The sequence below is a fragment of the Capricornis sumatraensis genome, chromosome 14, assembly GCF_032405125.1.
Source record: "Capricornis sumatraensis isolate serow.1 chromosome 14, serow.2, whole genome shotgun sequence".
Taxonomy (NCBI): Eukaryota; Metazoa; Chordata; class Mammalia; order Artiodactyla; family Bovidae; genus Capricornis; species Capricornis sumatraensis.
The window spans coordinates 77,598,285-77,614,621 of record NC_091082.1 but is presented as its reverse complement, the minus strand read 5'-3'; the positions used below and the strand labels follow the sequence as shown (position 1 = coordinate 77,614,621).

The window sequence follows — 16,337 nt, the reverse complement described above, 5'->3', positions numbered from 1 at the left end:
AGAAAGTTAATTTTCATCTCTTATTCCTCCTAATCTTTCTCTTTATGATCTTAGACAAATTTCTTTTTTAGAAGAGGAACATGAGATTAGATTCTTAAATAGTTTTAAGTAATAGCTGCATTGTAATGCTTCTTAATTTTAAGACCAGATGTGTTTCTGGCAATTGTTCAGTTAATTGACCTTACCACCATATTATTCTGAAGAAGACAGGGAGCTGTCTTTTACTTGTGATACTTAACACGAAGATGAAAGCTGAGTTCAGCATTACATACCAGAACTCTTGCCAAGCTGCTTTGACCAAATCCTCAATTTTTATACCATGTAAAGTCTTGTCAGTTTGAATCGCCAGGAAGTAACCAGGTCTGATGCCTTCTAAACAGTTATTCATAAATACTTCCTTCCAATACATGTTTAAAAATCCTAAGGTTTTAAAAAATTGATGATAAAGCAAATAGAATTCCTGAAACTCCCTTCGTAGCAGTGCATGTAGCTCTGCCTGACACAGCAATAGGGCAGCAGGGAGAGGGAGAACCGTGCCTGTCACAGTCACAGTTTCCAGTTAGCCTTTTTCTCATCAATCAACTGTAATGGCTTTGGTTGGGTAACATTGTGACACCCGATGGCTATTCAGAATGGAGTTGTTGTGATATGATCAATGGAAAGTGGAGCATGCTATTGGTTTTTTTCCTACCGGAAATGCAGGGTGAGAGTTAAGTAAGCAGGACTGTACAGAGCTCAGAATTACAATCAGTCAGTCAACCAGAAGTCATCTGGTAGTTACCTGTTTCTTATTTTATCTCACAAGAAAATGATATAGTAATGGTACCTATAAACTTCCTTGAACCAGTAATTTTTGGCTCTGGAATGCTGCATCTAGTTAAATCAAGGAGTCCTGACCCAAGTTGTGCAGATAACTGTGTAAGAGCTCAAAACATGGTTGCCAGGTCGCCACGACAACAAGGCATTAAAATATGGGTAGTGAGAGATTCAGAAGTGTGTCAACCCTCCCCTGAATTGTCTTAGTGTGGTCTGTTACTTATGTTCAAGTCTCCGCAATACAACCCAGGGCCCAGGGTTTCATATCATGACATTACCTGGAAACCACCCGAATTAGTCTGGTGGTGGCAGGAAGCAAGGCTAGAGACTGGGATGAGCCAAGAGAGGGCAGGAGCCCCGCCCCCCTCCCGTCACCTGGGGCATGAGGAGAAGCATAGAGCCCAGGCGCTGGAAACTCTCCCCTCTGGAAAGTGCCAGCCCCTGTCATCGGTCTTGTCTGGTGACACTCTGATGAGTCCGAGTGACGCAACAGCAGCAACTTGTAAGCGGTTCATACGCTCTACTTGACAATAAGGTATTTGAATAATCAGTTGAATACAATGTTGAAGGACTTTATGGCGTATGGAGCCAGATAACTGGGCAGCTTACATTTTCTGAAATACAGATAAAACTTTATTAAATAACGAAGGAGCAAAATGCCCATTTGAAAGGATGGGCTAGGAAATGCAGATTCCAAACTCTAGTTAGGGGTTATCTCCAGCTGACCCGTTAGCAGGACATTTCGAGTAATTGTGTCTGGATTCCTTCCATTGAGCGCGGGCAGAGGAAAGCTCAGTTTACTTCCCAGTTCTCTCTCCTTCCTACTCCCAGAGCTTTCCAGTCCCTTTTCCTTACCACAGTCTGTCCATGCCAGGACAGACTGTAGTCACACTCTGCAGAGGGGAGCCCTGGAAGGTGTCCATTTGACCACACCTCTTCAAGCCACCATCATCTCTTCCCTGGACTACTGCAGTCCTCACGCTTAGCTCACTGACCTCCATTTCTACCTTGTTCTAATCTGGGTTTCATCTAGCAGCCAGAGTGATGCTTTTGATAACGTTTAAAACTTTCTGGCCTACTGCATGAAAGATGCAGAAAGACTTGCTGTAGATCTCTGTGCTCAATGAGACTTAAAGAAAATGCATGCAGGGCAGCCTTTGCAGGTGTTTTAATGCATCGTGCTACAAAACATGAGGTGGAGATAGTGGTTCAACACACATCTATTAATGTGCTGCCCACGTGCCAGGTGCTGTGCCTCGGAGCTAGAAACAAGACAGATTTGGTTTGATATTGACAGTTACTTCAGATTTGTGTGAAGAGACAGCCCAAACAGTAGACATACACAGTTAGTTAACTAGGACACTAATGGACTTTATAGGTGAATAGTTATGTTTACAGAATTGTAATTTACCAAGCTAACTAAAGATATGCTTAGCTGTCCCTCTTCTCACAGTTTAGCTCCATGTATTGTTGGATATATAAAGAGAAATGAAATGTTTTCTTCCGTGTTTCTCTTAGCTCTTTAGTCATTATCTGTAGTGGAAGACTAATGCTCAGCCCCTGCATAGAAAATCTTTATACACAGCAAGAGCTGGTGAGAGAAATTGACTAGGATTTTGTAATTCTCGTTCCTTTCAATTAGCAACAGATGCTGCAGGGAAAGACTGTCTGTGTAGAAACACAGGACTAATGTTTCCATGCTCTAGCTGACATGGAATGCTCATTGCAGAAGAAAGATATTCTTTTCCTTGGTTCACATATATCACTAATGGTAGATCACATTATAATAAAAATTTCTAAGGCCACTAATGAAGTCTGACTCTTTTGGAAGAAAGTTAACAAACTATTCATTTTAAATTTTACTGAACACTTACAGAATTTATGGAAAATTTAAACACCATAGCTTTTTTTTTTGATACTGTAAAAGTGTATGTGGTGCTTAATTTTAAGGTTCGTAAGAATGTGGCTTAATTTTTATATTGTCCTATTCACCAAAGATCTCTCTTTTATTCTAAAAGCTTATATATTTTTCTTACTTTCTTTTTCCCAAAAGAGAGACTTGGAATCCTTGAGTCACATAATTAACTTCAAAATTTAAAGAATTGTTTTGGGAAGAAAATCCTGTGACATTAGAGAACTGCATTTACCCTCCCCCCCCACCTCCCCTCAAAGTATACTTACTATTGATTATCATTTTAATGTATTCTATAGGTGTACTTTTAAAATTGTTCCATCATTTTGATATTTGGATCAAGTGCTCCATCATTTATGTGACTAATTCTTTTAGCATCTAAATATTGGTTTAATTTGACTATTTATTTGCAACAGTAGTTGCTTTTTAATTGAGTTTTATATGACCTCTTAGTAACAGTTCCACAATTACTATAACTTCGAGAGTGAAGAGAAATGAAGCGTCTAAGATTCTATTTATTAAAAAGAAGTGTAGTTAAGGGAAAGAGTTTGGGAGAGATATTTAAATACTCTAAATTTAAATAGAATTTCTCTATATGTGAACATACTGTGTTTCCTATCATATCCTGAATGGAAGAGAGCAGCAACAGAATATACTGCCAGAGGGAGGTCAAGGAATTGTCTCTTAGTATTTTTGGAATGTGGGTGAGTAGCTATTTGTTGTTATCAGTAGAGGTAAGGAGAAGGAAGCGATGACATGTGTGGGTCTCCCTTAGTGGACAAACCAGGGAACAGAATCAAGTGACGTCACCAGTCTGAAAATGTGCCTTAACAAATGCATCAAAGCCTAAATGTGGAATATCAGATTCCCTTCTTTATCAAGCACCATAGCAGTAATGTCTCTTAAAGAAAAGTAAATTCTAACTCTGGGAATTCAGTTTAAATGCAAGGTAGTTCCTTCTTCATAAAGCTTTATAGGAAGGTTGGCGTTCATTTTTAAAGCTTGGGTTTGAGACACATTTTCTAGCTTTTAAAATTTTCTGTACAATTTCTCGCTTAGTATTATCTACAGTTACTTTTGAGTCATGTCTTTGACAGATCCACGTGGCTTCAGTTGTATAGCCCTAAAAGGCAAGGCCTCGGTCAGTAGACAGTACGTGTTGTGATTTCAGTAATGTTGGGATCACCTGGCCTCTCCAGTGCCTCAGACTTCACATAGTCGAAGAGTGTGTTCTTTGCATTTTTCCCTTCTCTTCTCATACACATAGAGATATTTTTTTTGTCTCCTGAGTCCAGGGTTTCTGCTTTCTTTACTTTTCTGGAGTGAGGCTGCTTATAACACAGTTTTGGGGGCAGGTTAACATTATTATTTTTGATTGTAAGAAGGAGACAATAAACTGACTATCATGAGGACTATAAAACTCTTATTCTATGTTTTAGCAAGCCTTTTGACAATGTGGGTTACTAAAGCAGCATTATTTTTCTGAAAAATATCCTAGCTTGTTGAAGTGTTCTGTGAGTTAAACATGAGTGAAACAGAGGTAAACAATTTTTATGTTGTGATATCTTTATTGTTTTTTTTAAACTTGTTATTTCACTTGTGAATTTTGGGTTGAATCATTAGTGTGAATCAGTTAGATTTTATATTGTTAGGATATGAGTATTGATGGGGCTAAAATGGGAGTTCTAGAATTTTACTGAAGAGTTCTTAGATATTTGCTGTCCTCCAAAAAATTTGGATGAGTTGAAATGTAATCTGGAGCTGAGTTTGTGTCTCCATTACGTTAAACGATAACAGCGGTTAGATTTAGTGACACTGATTCATTTTGCTCACCATCAGGTCTCAGGGGAAGGGAAGAGTCACTGTGGAGAGAAAGGAGAAGAAAGACTGTGGAATGCTGGCTCTTTTTAGCATAATCCCACTCTTCTGCCGTCTTAGGTTAATGGAGAGAGAAGTTATGAGAAAGGCTCACGAGTGCTTTTGAAAACACTTTCAGGATCATAAAATTACAGGTAGAAAGAATGTTAGAAGTCTGGCTGTCCTCATTTTCAGAGAAGCTGAAATACCCAGCTGGGCTCAAACAGTAGCAGAGCTAGAGCCCCATCGGTACATTTCTTTGACTGGAAGACAAAAATCCAGCATCCTTTGATATCGCTGTTTGAGTTTTCATGGGAATAACCTGAGAATTTGTTTGTTTCTATAGGAAATAGTTTACTTCCTCCACCGCCGCCCCCCCCCCGCCCCCACCCCATCACTTTGCTTAATGCCTGTAGCCCTGCCGTACTTATGGAGACTAGGGAGACTGCTCAACCACCCTGGAAACTGCAAATACAGGCTGTAGTGTCGGGGGAGGGGTCCGCGTGGAAACTCAACACAGTGGGTTTTATAGGGAAGATATTTTGAAAATTGACAAAGCAGTGGTAGAATTTATCCTTTAAATTTTTTGTTTTCTGCTTTATTTCCCCCCAGAGATTTAAAAAATTCAAGGTGGGAGTTTAAAGGAATTTCTCAGCGTTACTACATTATACTTTAAAAGAGTGTAAGAGTATAAGAACTTTTAAAAGAAGCCTCACAGATTTGTTTGATATTTCTTTATATTCTCTGTGTTTGACTTTAGATATACATACCTATTCACCTTGTGTTTGTAGTAGCTATCATGTAGCTTTATATATGAATTGGCACTCTTGTTTAATGCTTGAAATTTTGTATAGACTTTACAAATAAGCAGTCTTAGAATATTAGTTTTGACAATTGCACAACCTCAGTCTTCTTTTTGGCAATGAGATTTCAGAGTGTATCTTTAAAATTTTAATCTAAGAATTATCAATCTATAAAGAATGTTAAAAAGACAACCAAAATATTTTATTCTGATTATTAAAAGAAAGTGAGTGGTACATATACACAATGGAGTATTACTCAGCCGTTAAAAAGAATTCATTTGAATCAGTTCTGATGAGATGGATGAAACTGGAGCCGATTATACAGAGTGAAGTAAGCCAGAAAGAAAAACACCAATACAGTATACTAACACATATATATGGAATCTAGAAAGATGGCAATGATGACCCTGTATGCAAGACAGGAAAAAAGACACAGCTGTGTATAACGGACTTTTGGACTCAGAGGGAGAGGGAGAGGGTGGGATAATTTGGGAGAATGGCATTCTATGATGTATACTATCATGTAAGAATTGAATCGCCAGTCTATGTCTGACGCAGGATACAGCATGCTTGGGGCTGGTGCATGGGGATGACCCACAGAAATGTTATGGGGAGGGAGGTAGGAGGGGGGTTCATGTTTGGGAACACATGTAAGAATTAAAGATTTTAAAATTAAAAAAAAAAAAAGAGATTCTATTTTAAAACCCTAAAGGAGAAATTTTATAACTCTCTGCTTCCAGTTGTTCTAACATTTACATTTTCTTAGCCATTGGGAGGTCCTTTGTATCTTTGTTGTAGTTCAGAGTTATCTATTAAAATCAAGGACAGTTGGTTACGATGTCAGTTTCACATTAATTAATGGATCCCTGCTTAATATAAACTCATTTTGAAGTCGTTCAAGCTGCATTGTTAAGGGGATGGATTTAAAATTGTTTAGTGTCTTTTTCCAGGTTTTCATGAGAAAAAAAATTAACTTTTCAAAGTTGCTGTCTTAGTCCAGTCAGATTAAAGATGATATTCAGCCTAGCTGCCTCCAGATTTTCAGGTACACTTTTTCTTAGATTGGGGCTTCAGTAGTTACTTTAGGCCCAAGTGCTTTAGAAATTCTGCTTAACCAGTGGTGGCCAAGGGGTTGAGGGGAGGGAAGCGAGAATTAGGGGAGGGGAAAAGAAGCAGGCTGTTTGTGGAAGAAGGAAGAGGGGAAAAGAAACGGGGAGTAGATGAAGTCGACTAAGGTTGATGGTGCCAGAGTGTCGCCAGCGGTCACACGAGGTGCCGTGTAGCGCATCCTGGACCATACAGTGAGCCCGCTCAGAGTGGGAAGTGCGTTGGCTGTAGGGCCTGTCTGGGTCTCTTGCTACTGTCTGTGTTGTTTCACATTCAGCCTGAGGCTCGTTTCGAAGCGCTATGTTGGTTGTTACCTACCTGTTAAGGACTCAGGCAGAAAATTGTGAGAGATTTCAAAGCAGCATAAAACACCAATGAACCTTGTTCTTAGATGCTTTAGTTGAGCGAGGTTGCGGAAAACCAGTAGAGGCAGAGCACCGTGTCTGTCTCCGCAAGTGCCTCTCAAACTTTTCTGTCCAAGTAGTTCTGACTGTAGAGGTGGTGAAATGGGGACCCCTGAGACTAGTCATGTGATCCTGACGTTGCTTTGAAGTCTTTTTATCTTGCAAATCCATGCAAGGTTTACATTCTGTTCCATGATGGGTCTGTGTTTCTTTTAATAATAAAACAACATCCTGCCCCCTCCCACACATAAAAATCTTTGATGCTCAGGAAGATGCACTGTGCTTATGGTGGCATCAAGGAGCCCCCATCCCCACCCCCACACGTGGTAACATTTCACCCCCAGTCGCCTTCCTAGCAGTGATCTGGGAAGCAGGCAAACACATAGTGCTTGGTTGTCTAGGCTGCACTGGTGATGGCAGTTTGGACCTTAGCTGAATTTGAAAGGTCCCTTTATAAATTGTATTAGCCATTGATTACCTTGTGAAGACTTACCCCAGTGACCCTTTGCTCAGTTGTGACAGGAAACCTTTGTGAGTGAGGCTTGGGGTGTGATTCTAGTCTAGAGCTCCTCAGGCCATGTTGTTAGAGCCTACAACACATGTCTGATTTTCACAACTTAACCTGAGCTGACAGGATCAGGTGTTCCCACTTTGCCTGAACACACAAATATAGTATTCTTTCTCCTCCAAAGTCTTTCTGTGCAAGTAAGTTCTCCATAAGGATGCTTGGAAATTTTAAATAATTTGTGTAAAATGTTAAACACAGTTCCTTACATATAGTAAGCAGTCAGCAGATGTTAGCTACTGTCTTATTGTTGCAGCTATCATTATTGCAATACATGCCCACTAGCAACATTCATACACAGAAAGTTAGACTTGGAGGTGCCACATTCAAAACAGATGGCTGGTCATTAACTTGGGGTCTTGAGTTGTGAACATATAACACCTTTTTAAAAGTAAGGAGTATATAGTACTTGCTATAGGATTAAAGAAAATGACATAACATATTCTTGAGCAAGATATTTAAAAAGAAAGCCATTAACCCTGCTAGAAGGGAAGCTGACTTTAGCTTCACATTATTTAGCAACGTAGTAAGTACATAGAGTTCTGCAGAGCAATAGTGCCTAGCAGGGGACCTAGTTAGTACTGCTTATAAGTGTTGGTTTGAATGAATCAGATACATTGAGACCTCATTATGGAGACCTGAATGTATACATGCCTGGTTAAGCAAGACATTTGAATGTTACTGAATGTTAAGCGAGAAGCCATTTCAGAATTTTGAATAGGTAAGTGATATAATGCATTGCCTGCCTTAGGCTAGAGGGGAATGAGCAAAAGGTTATATATGATGACAGGGCTGTGGTAAATTTCTTCTACTTTTCAAACGTTTCTAAGAACACACATCCTTTCCAGAGTTTCTAGAGCACTCTTCTGAAGGTGATGGTGGCTCTCTGTGTGGATGTTGGGAATGGGGGTGGGGGTCTTGTATTTGAATCTGGGAGGGCTAGTGTAAGTACTTTGAATGAGAGCCCCCAAGGAATGGTCCCTCAAGAAAATCTCCTTCAGGAAATCCGTGTCAGAACTGTAGATTATATAGCTAAGTTTAACGTAGAGGCCCTCAGATCTAATCCTCATGTTAGGATGAGATCAAGTGAATTTCTCAAGGTTCTTAGTCCAGGACTCTTGATTCCTAGTCTTCTACTGTCTCAAATGTTATACAACACGTTAAAGTAGAGGGTCGCTTCTCAGGCTTTTGGCTAAGTTCAAGTGTAAAGTTATAGAGCAAACTGTAGGCAGACAGATTCTTAGAGAGGACTGACCTGTAATAGCTTCATCTGTCCTGCTCCAAGAAGCCTGAATGAAGTTTTCATGTCATTTCACTATATGTTTAAAATTATACCACTTAGATATTCGTGTAGGTTAGTAAGTATAGAATGGAAATAAAGATCTCACTATCCCAGAGCCAAAAACTAAAACATTTCGTTGTATTTTCTCACCAGTCTCTTAGAAAAAAAAATACATATTTTAAAAATTAAGATTCTGTTGTTTTATAGCTTGTTTTTTAAAATTTAATATATTCAGATATTTACTTACATACTTCAACCTTGTGTGAATACATCATTTAAAATGCTTATGTGGTAACGTTTCATTGATGTGCCAATATGAGTAACTGACCCTTTGCTGTCAGATGGTAAGGTAGTTCTCAGTTTTTCAAACAAATTGACTATTTTGTGAATGCAAATGGCTTTCAGGGGATTAGGAGACTTTGGGTGATTCACAGAATAATTTGAGTTAGTTACATATCTATGTTTTCTTCTTACCACCTAGCTGAGAGCAGCTGAGTTAGAGAATAGAGGTTGTCATTTGGTGGATAGCACAACTCAGGGGGAAAAACTGAGTGGGCGCTAGTGTGGAGGGTGTAGTTGAACATAGGCCTTTGGCAACCCAGAATGGGGCAGGGATATGGAAGAAGGTTGCTGCAGTGGAATAATTTCAGTATTCTGTATAAAAATGGCTCTTTTTCTGATGCCTGTGACCTTTACTTTAAAACTCAAAACTCAAGCTGTATTACAAGTCTTCTTGATTTTCCGACATAGTTGATAGTAGATTCGCTAAGTATCCGTTAAAAGACTGGGCACCTGAGCACCTCTTCCACTTATTATTATTGTCCAGGTTCTAACCTAGTTACTTACAAAGCCTTTTCAACATGATTATTGTGAGTTGTGGGCTACCTGCAGACAAATATCAAGCATGTTTTGTCAGTCTAATGGAAATGAAAGGGCAGATACATTCAGGCTTAGTGACTAGTTGGATCTTATTAGGAAAGGACAAGAAGACATCAAAACATGAGTTAGCTAAAAACTTCAAAAATGGTGAAATGAGGAGTTATTGCTGATTTGTGGAGAAACCTGAAAGATTACACTTGAAAACGATTACATTTCAGGAACTTGTGCCGGTGAGAGATAGGGATAACACAGATAAAATTGTAATTTGGAGATATTCTAAAAGCCCTTATCTTAGCCAGTACTTTCAGTTGTGGCTTAAAACACCATATCTGTCTGTACTTCTGAATAACAAATTTGCATTTCACATGCTCCTTCTTTAGTTGAAAACAATGGATTATATAGGAGAGGGGTGATACTATAAACTGGGTCTTAGTTCTGCTGCTGATTTACTGTATGACATTGGACAAGACATTTCACCTTTCTGGTTTCTGGTCTGTAACTCAAAGGATAATTAATACCGGTTTAGATAATTTTCGAAGTTCCTTCTGAAACCTAGAGTCTTTATTCCTAAAACAAAAAATGACCTCTGAGATAGAGTTGACTGTATATTCTCAAATTTGAAAAATTAAGCAAAATGCTGATCTAGTAGATTCATGTAACTTTCAAGTATAGCATCTTGAAGGTGTCCCTCTATCAGCTAAAGAACAAATGTCTCAGTTTAATATATGACTGCATAGGAAAAAAAAAATGCAACCACAGTAGGTGACCAAAGGGATAAGTAACTTTCAGGAATTTTGAAAGCCCAGTAGTATTTAGTATGTGCTCTCTCAGCATTAAAAAGGTCACCTTGCTAATACATGTTAATTTTGAGAGTTTAATTGACCTTTGGAATTTTAATATCAACCTTTTTTGGTGTGTTTAGAGGTTGGAGCAATCACGGAAGAAACTGAAGCCTGTGATTGGTGGAGTTTGGGTGCTGTCCTCTTTGAACTTCTCACTGGCAAGGTAAGCAGTGACCTGGAGGTTTAATAAGTTTATCCAGATGCTACCTTGATTTCAAATTGAGAATATTTAGCCTTTGCCTTTAGTTTTTAGGTTGGGGACTAAGTAAGAAAACCTTGATATCAAAAGGGATGGGACACCAGAAAAATGCAAATTTATCAAGATTCCAGGTTTTTTAAAAAGTAGAATTGTATTACATTGAATAAATTGATAGTAAAATTCTGTTATGTCACAGTGTTAGTACATAGCGAGATACAAGACTAGACATTCTTTCTCTTCTTTTTCTGTGATTCAATTTTAACAGAGTTAAACCTGTAAGGGCTGTGTAATAATTTGTTAGAATTCTCTGTTTTAAACACCTGTCTGAAATCAGGAGGGAATTAGCACTTTAGAAAATAGATGTAGATATTAAAGGTAGCATGATTTTTTTTCTCAACACTAAATTTTTCCTCTCCGTTCCGGCTTAAATACAGAATTCATACTCTTTCTGATCAATAACTTTTAAGTAAGATATTTGACGTTAATAGATTCTAATAGAGCATTGGGCAAATTGCCTCCTGGGAGTAAAATAGAAGAAATGAACAGTCATACCTTTGTAAGCAGTCATCTACCTTAAATATGTAGTTAATACTGAGCTCTTAACATTGTTGTGAAATATACAAATCACCTATAGATAATACATTTGAGGCATAAGGTGCTATACATATAAAAAACATTATTATTATCAAATTCTTGACTTCAGACGTTTTTAAGAACATTAAAAAATTTCCGAGATACAGAATCCTGTTTTAGGTTTTGGCTGTAATGGAATCTTTCTATTATGGACCGTTTTCTTTATGTCTAAGGGAAAAGGGCAAGTGGCATAAGCTTATGATGTGATTTTGATGACTGCCTTTTTTCCAGTTATAAGTGCTTTAGGCTCATAGCCTTTGTCCTAGACTGCTTAGAGGGCACTGTGGAGAAGGTGGTTGTTGAGCTGTCTGTCTTTGCTGTCTGTAAACCCTGTGATGGAACAGAAGATGATGTTATTTCGGATAAGAAGTGTATGTGATTGATTGTTTCAGACTCTGGTTGAGTGCCATCCAGCAGGAATAAATACTCACACCACTTTGAACATGCCAGAATGTGTCTCTGAAGAGGCTCGCTCACTCATTCAACAGGTAATTTAATTGACCTATTGGCCAAGTATATCAACCATGCAAATTGGCAGAGCCCACACCTCTAAAACCTTAAAGAAATTAGTTTTGGGCAAGAAGGACCCATTAGTAATTGCACATTCAGAACTAGTACTGTGTATCTTTAGGCTTCTGTTATTATCTAAGTATTGGTGATGTCAGAGAGAACAGTTAAAAGTTGTATTACTTTTTTTTAATTTCTGAAATCCAGGCTAATGGTTAGTCAATTCCATTTATCTGTGTAGGCGTGAGATTTAAGTATTGCTTTTAAGCCTGTCTGTAGCTGCTTTATATTTCGTAACCATATACGAATGGCTCCTTTTTTCCTTTTAAGTTATTGAAGCTTTTATTCCTTAGAGCTAGTCTCGGCATTTCATAAATGGCTATTTTAAATCTTTAATTCATATTGATAAGCTTAAGAATTGGCTGGTTGGGAGAGAAGTGGTAGAAAATCCTGCCAAGTTAAATCACTTTAGCGCCATTCATGGAACTGGAATATTGCTGTCAGTTAGTATATCTCTGGTGGCTTTGGAGAAAGAGACTATTGATAATTAAAGTTTGGTATCCCAGAGGTAGGCTTACTCTAGTGAGCTCCTTAAATTGATTCCCTGCATTTAAAATGCTTGTCTAGTTTTATGGCAGACTCACCACAGATCAGCAAGAGTTGTCAGAACTGTGATCCCTTTCACTTTTGGGAAAATATCAATGGAAAACTTATTTGAAAAAGATAAAGAACCAAAGTTTTTGTTTAATGAAACATAAATTATTTTTTAAATAAAGGAAAACAAAATTTGTAAAAAAGAAAAAAAGTGAGAGGAAAAAAAAGGAGGAGGGGATAATATATTAAGAAAAGATTTACCTAGTATTTTCTTAGGCAGTGATGTTGGTTCCATTCAGCAAATGTATATAAAGGCATGGTGTCATAAGCTGCAAACCTGAGACTCACAAATAGCTATATCACAGATGGATTTGATAAAGGCTATCAGAGAGGTTTAAAAAATACTTTGGCAAGTCAGGATAAAGAGGTGTTCTAACTGATACAGTGGTGGTGTTAAGGAAGGTTTTATGTAATGAGTGTTACTTTCGTGGAGCTTTAGCCAGAAGGTTAGATGTGGGGGAATAGCTGGGAGGGATGAAAAGTTTGAATGAAGGCGAGGACTGAGTCAGAAAGACTCAATTTGGGAAATCAAAAGTTTGGTTTATCTAGAGTACAGGGAGAATATAGGGATGAGTAATAGTAGTAAATGAGTGTGGAAAGAGAAGCTGGGATTCTCTTATCATGAATACCAGGGGAGAATGATAGTATTTAATTCAGTAAAAAAAAATTGAGATTTGAAGTTTTTGTGCACAAAGAATGAAAGGATCAGAGTTGTGCTTCAGGAAGATTCATTTGTCCAGAGTATGTAAAATATAAAGAAACATAATTAGGTTGAAAATGGTGAGATGAGAGTACCCTGAGCACTTTGTACAAGGATTAAGAGGTAATGTAAAGATTCATAAAACATTTCATTCTAATGGAGAGAAAGGACATCGCCTCCTCTATTTTCCTCTTATTTGTTGTGGAACAGCAAGGTAAATTCAAAGTCTTTTTTTTTTTTTTTGTCTATTAATTTAAGGAAGGCTAGCAACTGCTGCTGTTTGTTTCTCTTTCTTAAAGAGGTAGTCATCATGACAAATACTGAGACTAGAATTCCCCACAGTAATTAATAAAGATCTGCTGCTCCTGTCCATCAGAATTTATATTGTAAGGAGTCTGAGCTTAGGGTATGTTAAGTTCCCCTATGCAGATGTGTATGTATCTTATAGAGCATACTTATATAGTAAAGCAGCATTCTGTCCCTGGCCTGCCTAAGGAAACTACCACTCACATTAAGGAAACATCATCAGGAAAGGGAAAAGAGGTCTCTTGTCATGATTAGCAATCTGTCATTTTGACTTTCCTCTTCCACTACCTCACAGTTCATAGAGGTTATTTTAAAAAATCATCAAATGATTTATATGGAAAGAATTATTCCACTTTGAGGAGATTTTCCTCTCTTTGGTCTTTTTAGCTGCTTGCTTTCTTCCTAGAGTTCATAATTCCCTGTACCCATGGTTTAGTCATCTCAGTCCAAGTGAATGGTGCTGAAGTAAGCATAGTTACATTTTGAATGCAATTAAAAAGCATATATTTACAATTTACAGATCCTCAGAGCATGTATGTTTGTACTTCACAGTGTACATTTAGTTCTTTATGACACAATTGCTTTGTCAGTTGAAAGATATTATATGAGAAAAAGACCATCAAAACAAACTTCTCTGCTTCCATTGCTCAGCGTTATTGTCTATTCTTTAAGAGAAAGAAAGTTGGCAGTGACTGTCCTGGTTTTGCCACTGGTCAACACATTCTCTTAGGAGAAGAATCTTTGTGAAATCTCTCAGAAGATCTGGGATAGTATTAATATTTTAAGTGGCAGAATAAGCAAGACAGTTATGGGTAAAACAGTTATATTTTTGCCTATGGATTTATACTTACAAGTTTATAGAAGAGTTCATGAACTAAGGTAAATTGACTTTAGTAAAAGTCAAAATATGAACTTTCATTGGAATTTCATAATGAGGTCATGGTTTGGAGAGAATGGGGGTGGAAAAACCAATTGTAACAAGAAAGAGAGAACTTACATGTTTACATATTTGCTGAAATATTAAAAAACATGCTATAGTTTAGTTAATTCTTACCAATGTGTAGTATTTTAGTTTTATATTCAACTGTTTGATGCCTTCCAAACCTCAGTCAGTAGATACGAATTGTCTGATTTTGAAAATGGATTTGCTATGTTAGAATGTTCTTAGATGTTTGTTTTATAATAACAGCTTTTCTCTTAACACACTTTAGCAACTTCTAATATAAAAAGTCTTTGTACTCAATACACTTTAATAAAAATTCATTTTGAATGCTGGATACAATAATGTCAAGTGAAAAGACTGAGAGTACAGTCTTTTGAAGTATATACTTCACTGCCCTTGTGGATTTGGTAATATCAAAGTGAAGTAATAGATTCTTGGCATTTGTAGATCACACACTCATAAGGCAGTGTAGTGTTGTGGTTAACAGCATGGCTTCTGGAGACTTAGTACCTGAATTCAGATCATATCCTTGCCGTCTACTGCCTAATATGACCTTAAACAAGTTTCTATCTTCTCATCTATAAAACAGAAATAATTATAGTAACTATTCATAGAGTTGTTGTGACTTCGATGAACTAATTTATACAAGGCAATTAGAATAATGCCTAGTACACAGTAAGTGTCACATAAAAACTTTGTATTATTATTATTGATAGAGCAGCATTGGGAGCTCATGACGTGTAGTAATTTATAATTTGATGAAGTATGTAGTTGAATTATAGTGTAGGGTTGCCAGTGTAAGAGGAGGCAACTACTGGTGATACATGTTGAGAAGGTCTAGAAAAGTAGTGGATTGGCACCCAATAGGAAATCAGCTGATATTTTTATATGAATAATTGAATTAATGATTAGTGAATGAAAGAAAAAAAATAGAAATAAAGGAAAAACAAGAAACAAATGTGTAGGTTTAATTTGAGTAGTGGGATTTCCTACAGTTGTGGAACCACTAATGTAATCATCCAGATATTTTATTGCAGTTGACTAAATTCTGAAGAAAAAAACTATATGCTTTAGGGATATTCTCATATGTGAATAACTAGCCATATATGAGAAGGTTGGAAAGTTCTCTTCTCAAAAAAGGAAATTATAAAGTTAGACAGACTTGGCAACCCTTTTCAATCACTGGTTGACCCCTAAGCTATGCAGGCACAGGAGTGACCCTTAGGAAACCAAGCTTAAAAAATGAAAAAAAAAAACTTTTTTTATTAAGAAAGGAAAAAAAAATGAGCAGGTCTGTCAACCTCTGCTTATTATAGTTGGAGGTGGGGGTGGGGGAAAGCAGATTTACAGATCTAGCTGGAAAAAGTTACCAAACAAAGAATGAACCAGCAAACAGCAATGGCAACTGTCTTCATGGAAAGAATGACTCGAGTCACTAAAATATATTGTCTAAGATGTCTCATTTTTAGCAAAATATTGTAAGATATTCACAGAAACAAAATAGGCAGAGAAAAAGAGCAGTCAATAGGAATTGCTCTTGGGTGTCCCCAGATTTTGGATATAGTGAAGACTTCAAAGCAGTTACTATAGTTATATTCAAAGAACTAAAGGAATCTGTGTATAAATAACTTAAAGGAGGACGTCCCTGGTGTTACAGTGGATAGGAATCTGCCTACCAATGCAGGGGACACAGATTCGATTCCTGGTCCAGAAAGATTCCACATGCCGTGGAGCAGCTAAGCTTGTGCACCACAGCTGCCGAGCCTGCAGTCTAGAGCCTGCATGCCACAATTACTGAAGCCCGTGCGCCTAGAACCTGTGATTCACAAGAGAAGTTGCCGCAGTAAGAAGCTGGTGTGCCACGACAAAGAGAGTAGCCCCTGCTTGCTGCAGCTAGAGAAAGCCCGCACGCAGCAACAAAGACCCAG

At 37.6% G+C, this 16,337-nt stretch overlaps 1 protein-coding gene across 4 annotated transcripts in view; it reads left to right on the top strand.

The window, feature by feature from the left end:
- The window catches only part of RPS6KC1 (ribosomal protein S6 kinase C1), a 210,640-nt gene that overhangs the window by 182,533 nt on the left and 11,770 nt on the right, over positions 1-16,337 (top strand). For all 4 annotated transcript variants that reach the window (XM_068985998.1, XM_068985997.1, XM_068985994.1 and 1 more), the window contains 2 exons: positions 10,548-10,630; positions 11,692-11,787. In XM_068985998.1, the coding sequence (XP_068842099.1) occupies positions 10,548-10,630; positions 11,692-11,787 (179 nt within the window). The remainder of the gene's footprint in view (positions 1-10,547; positions 10,631-11,691; positions 11,788-16,337) is intronic.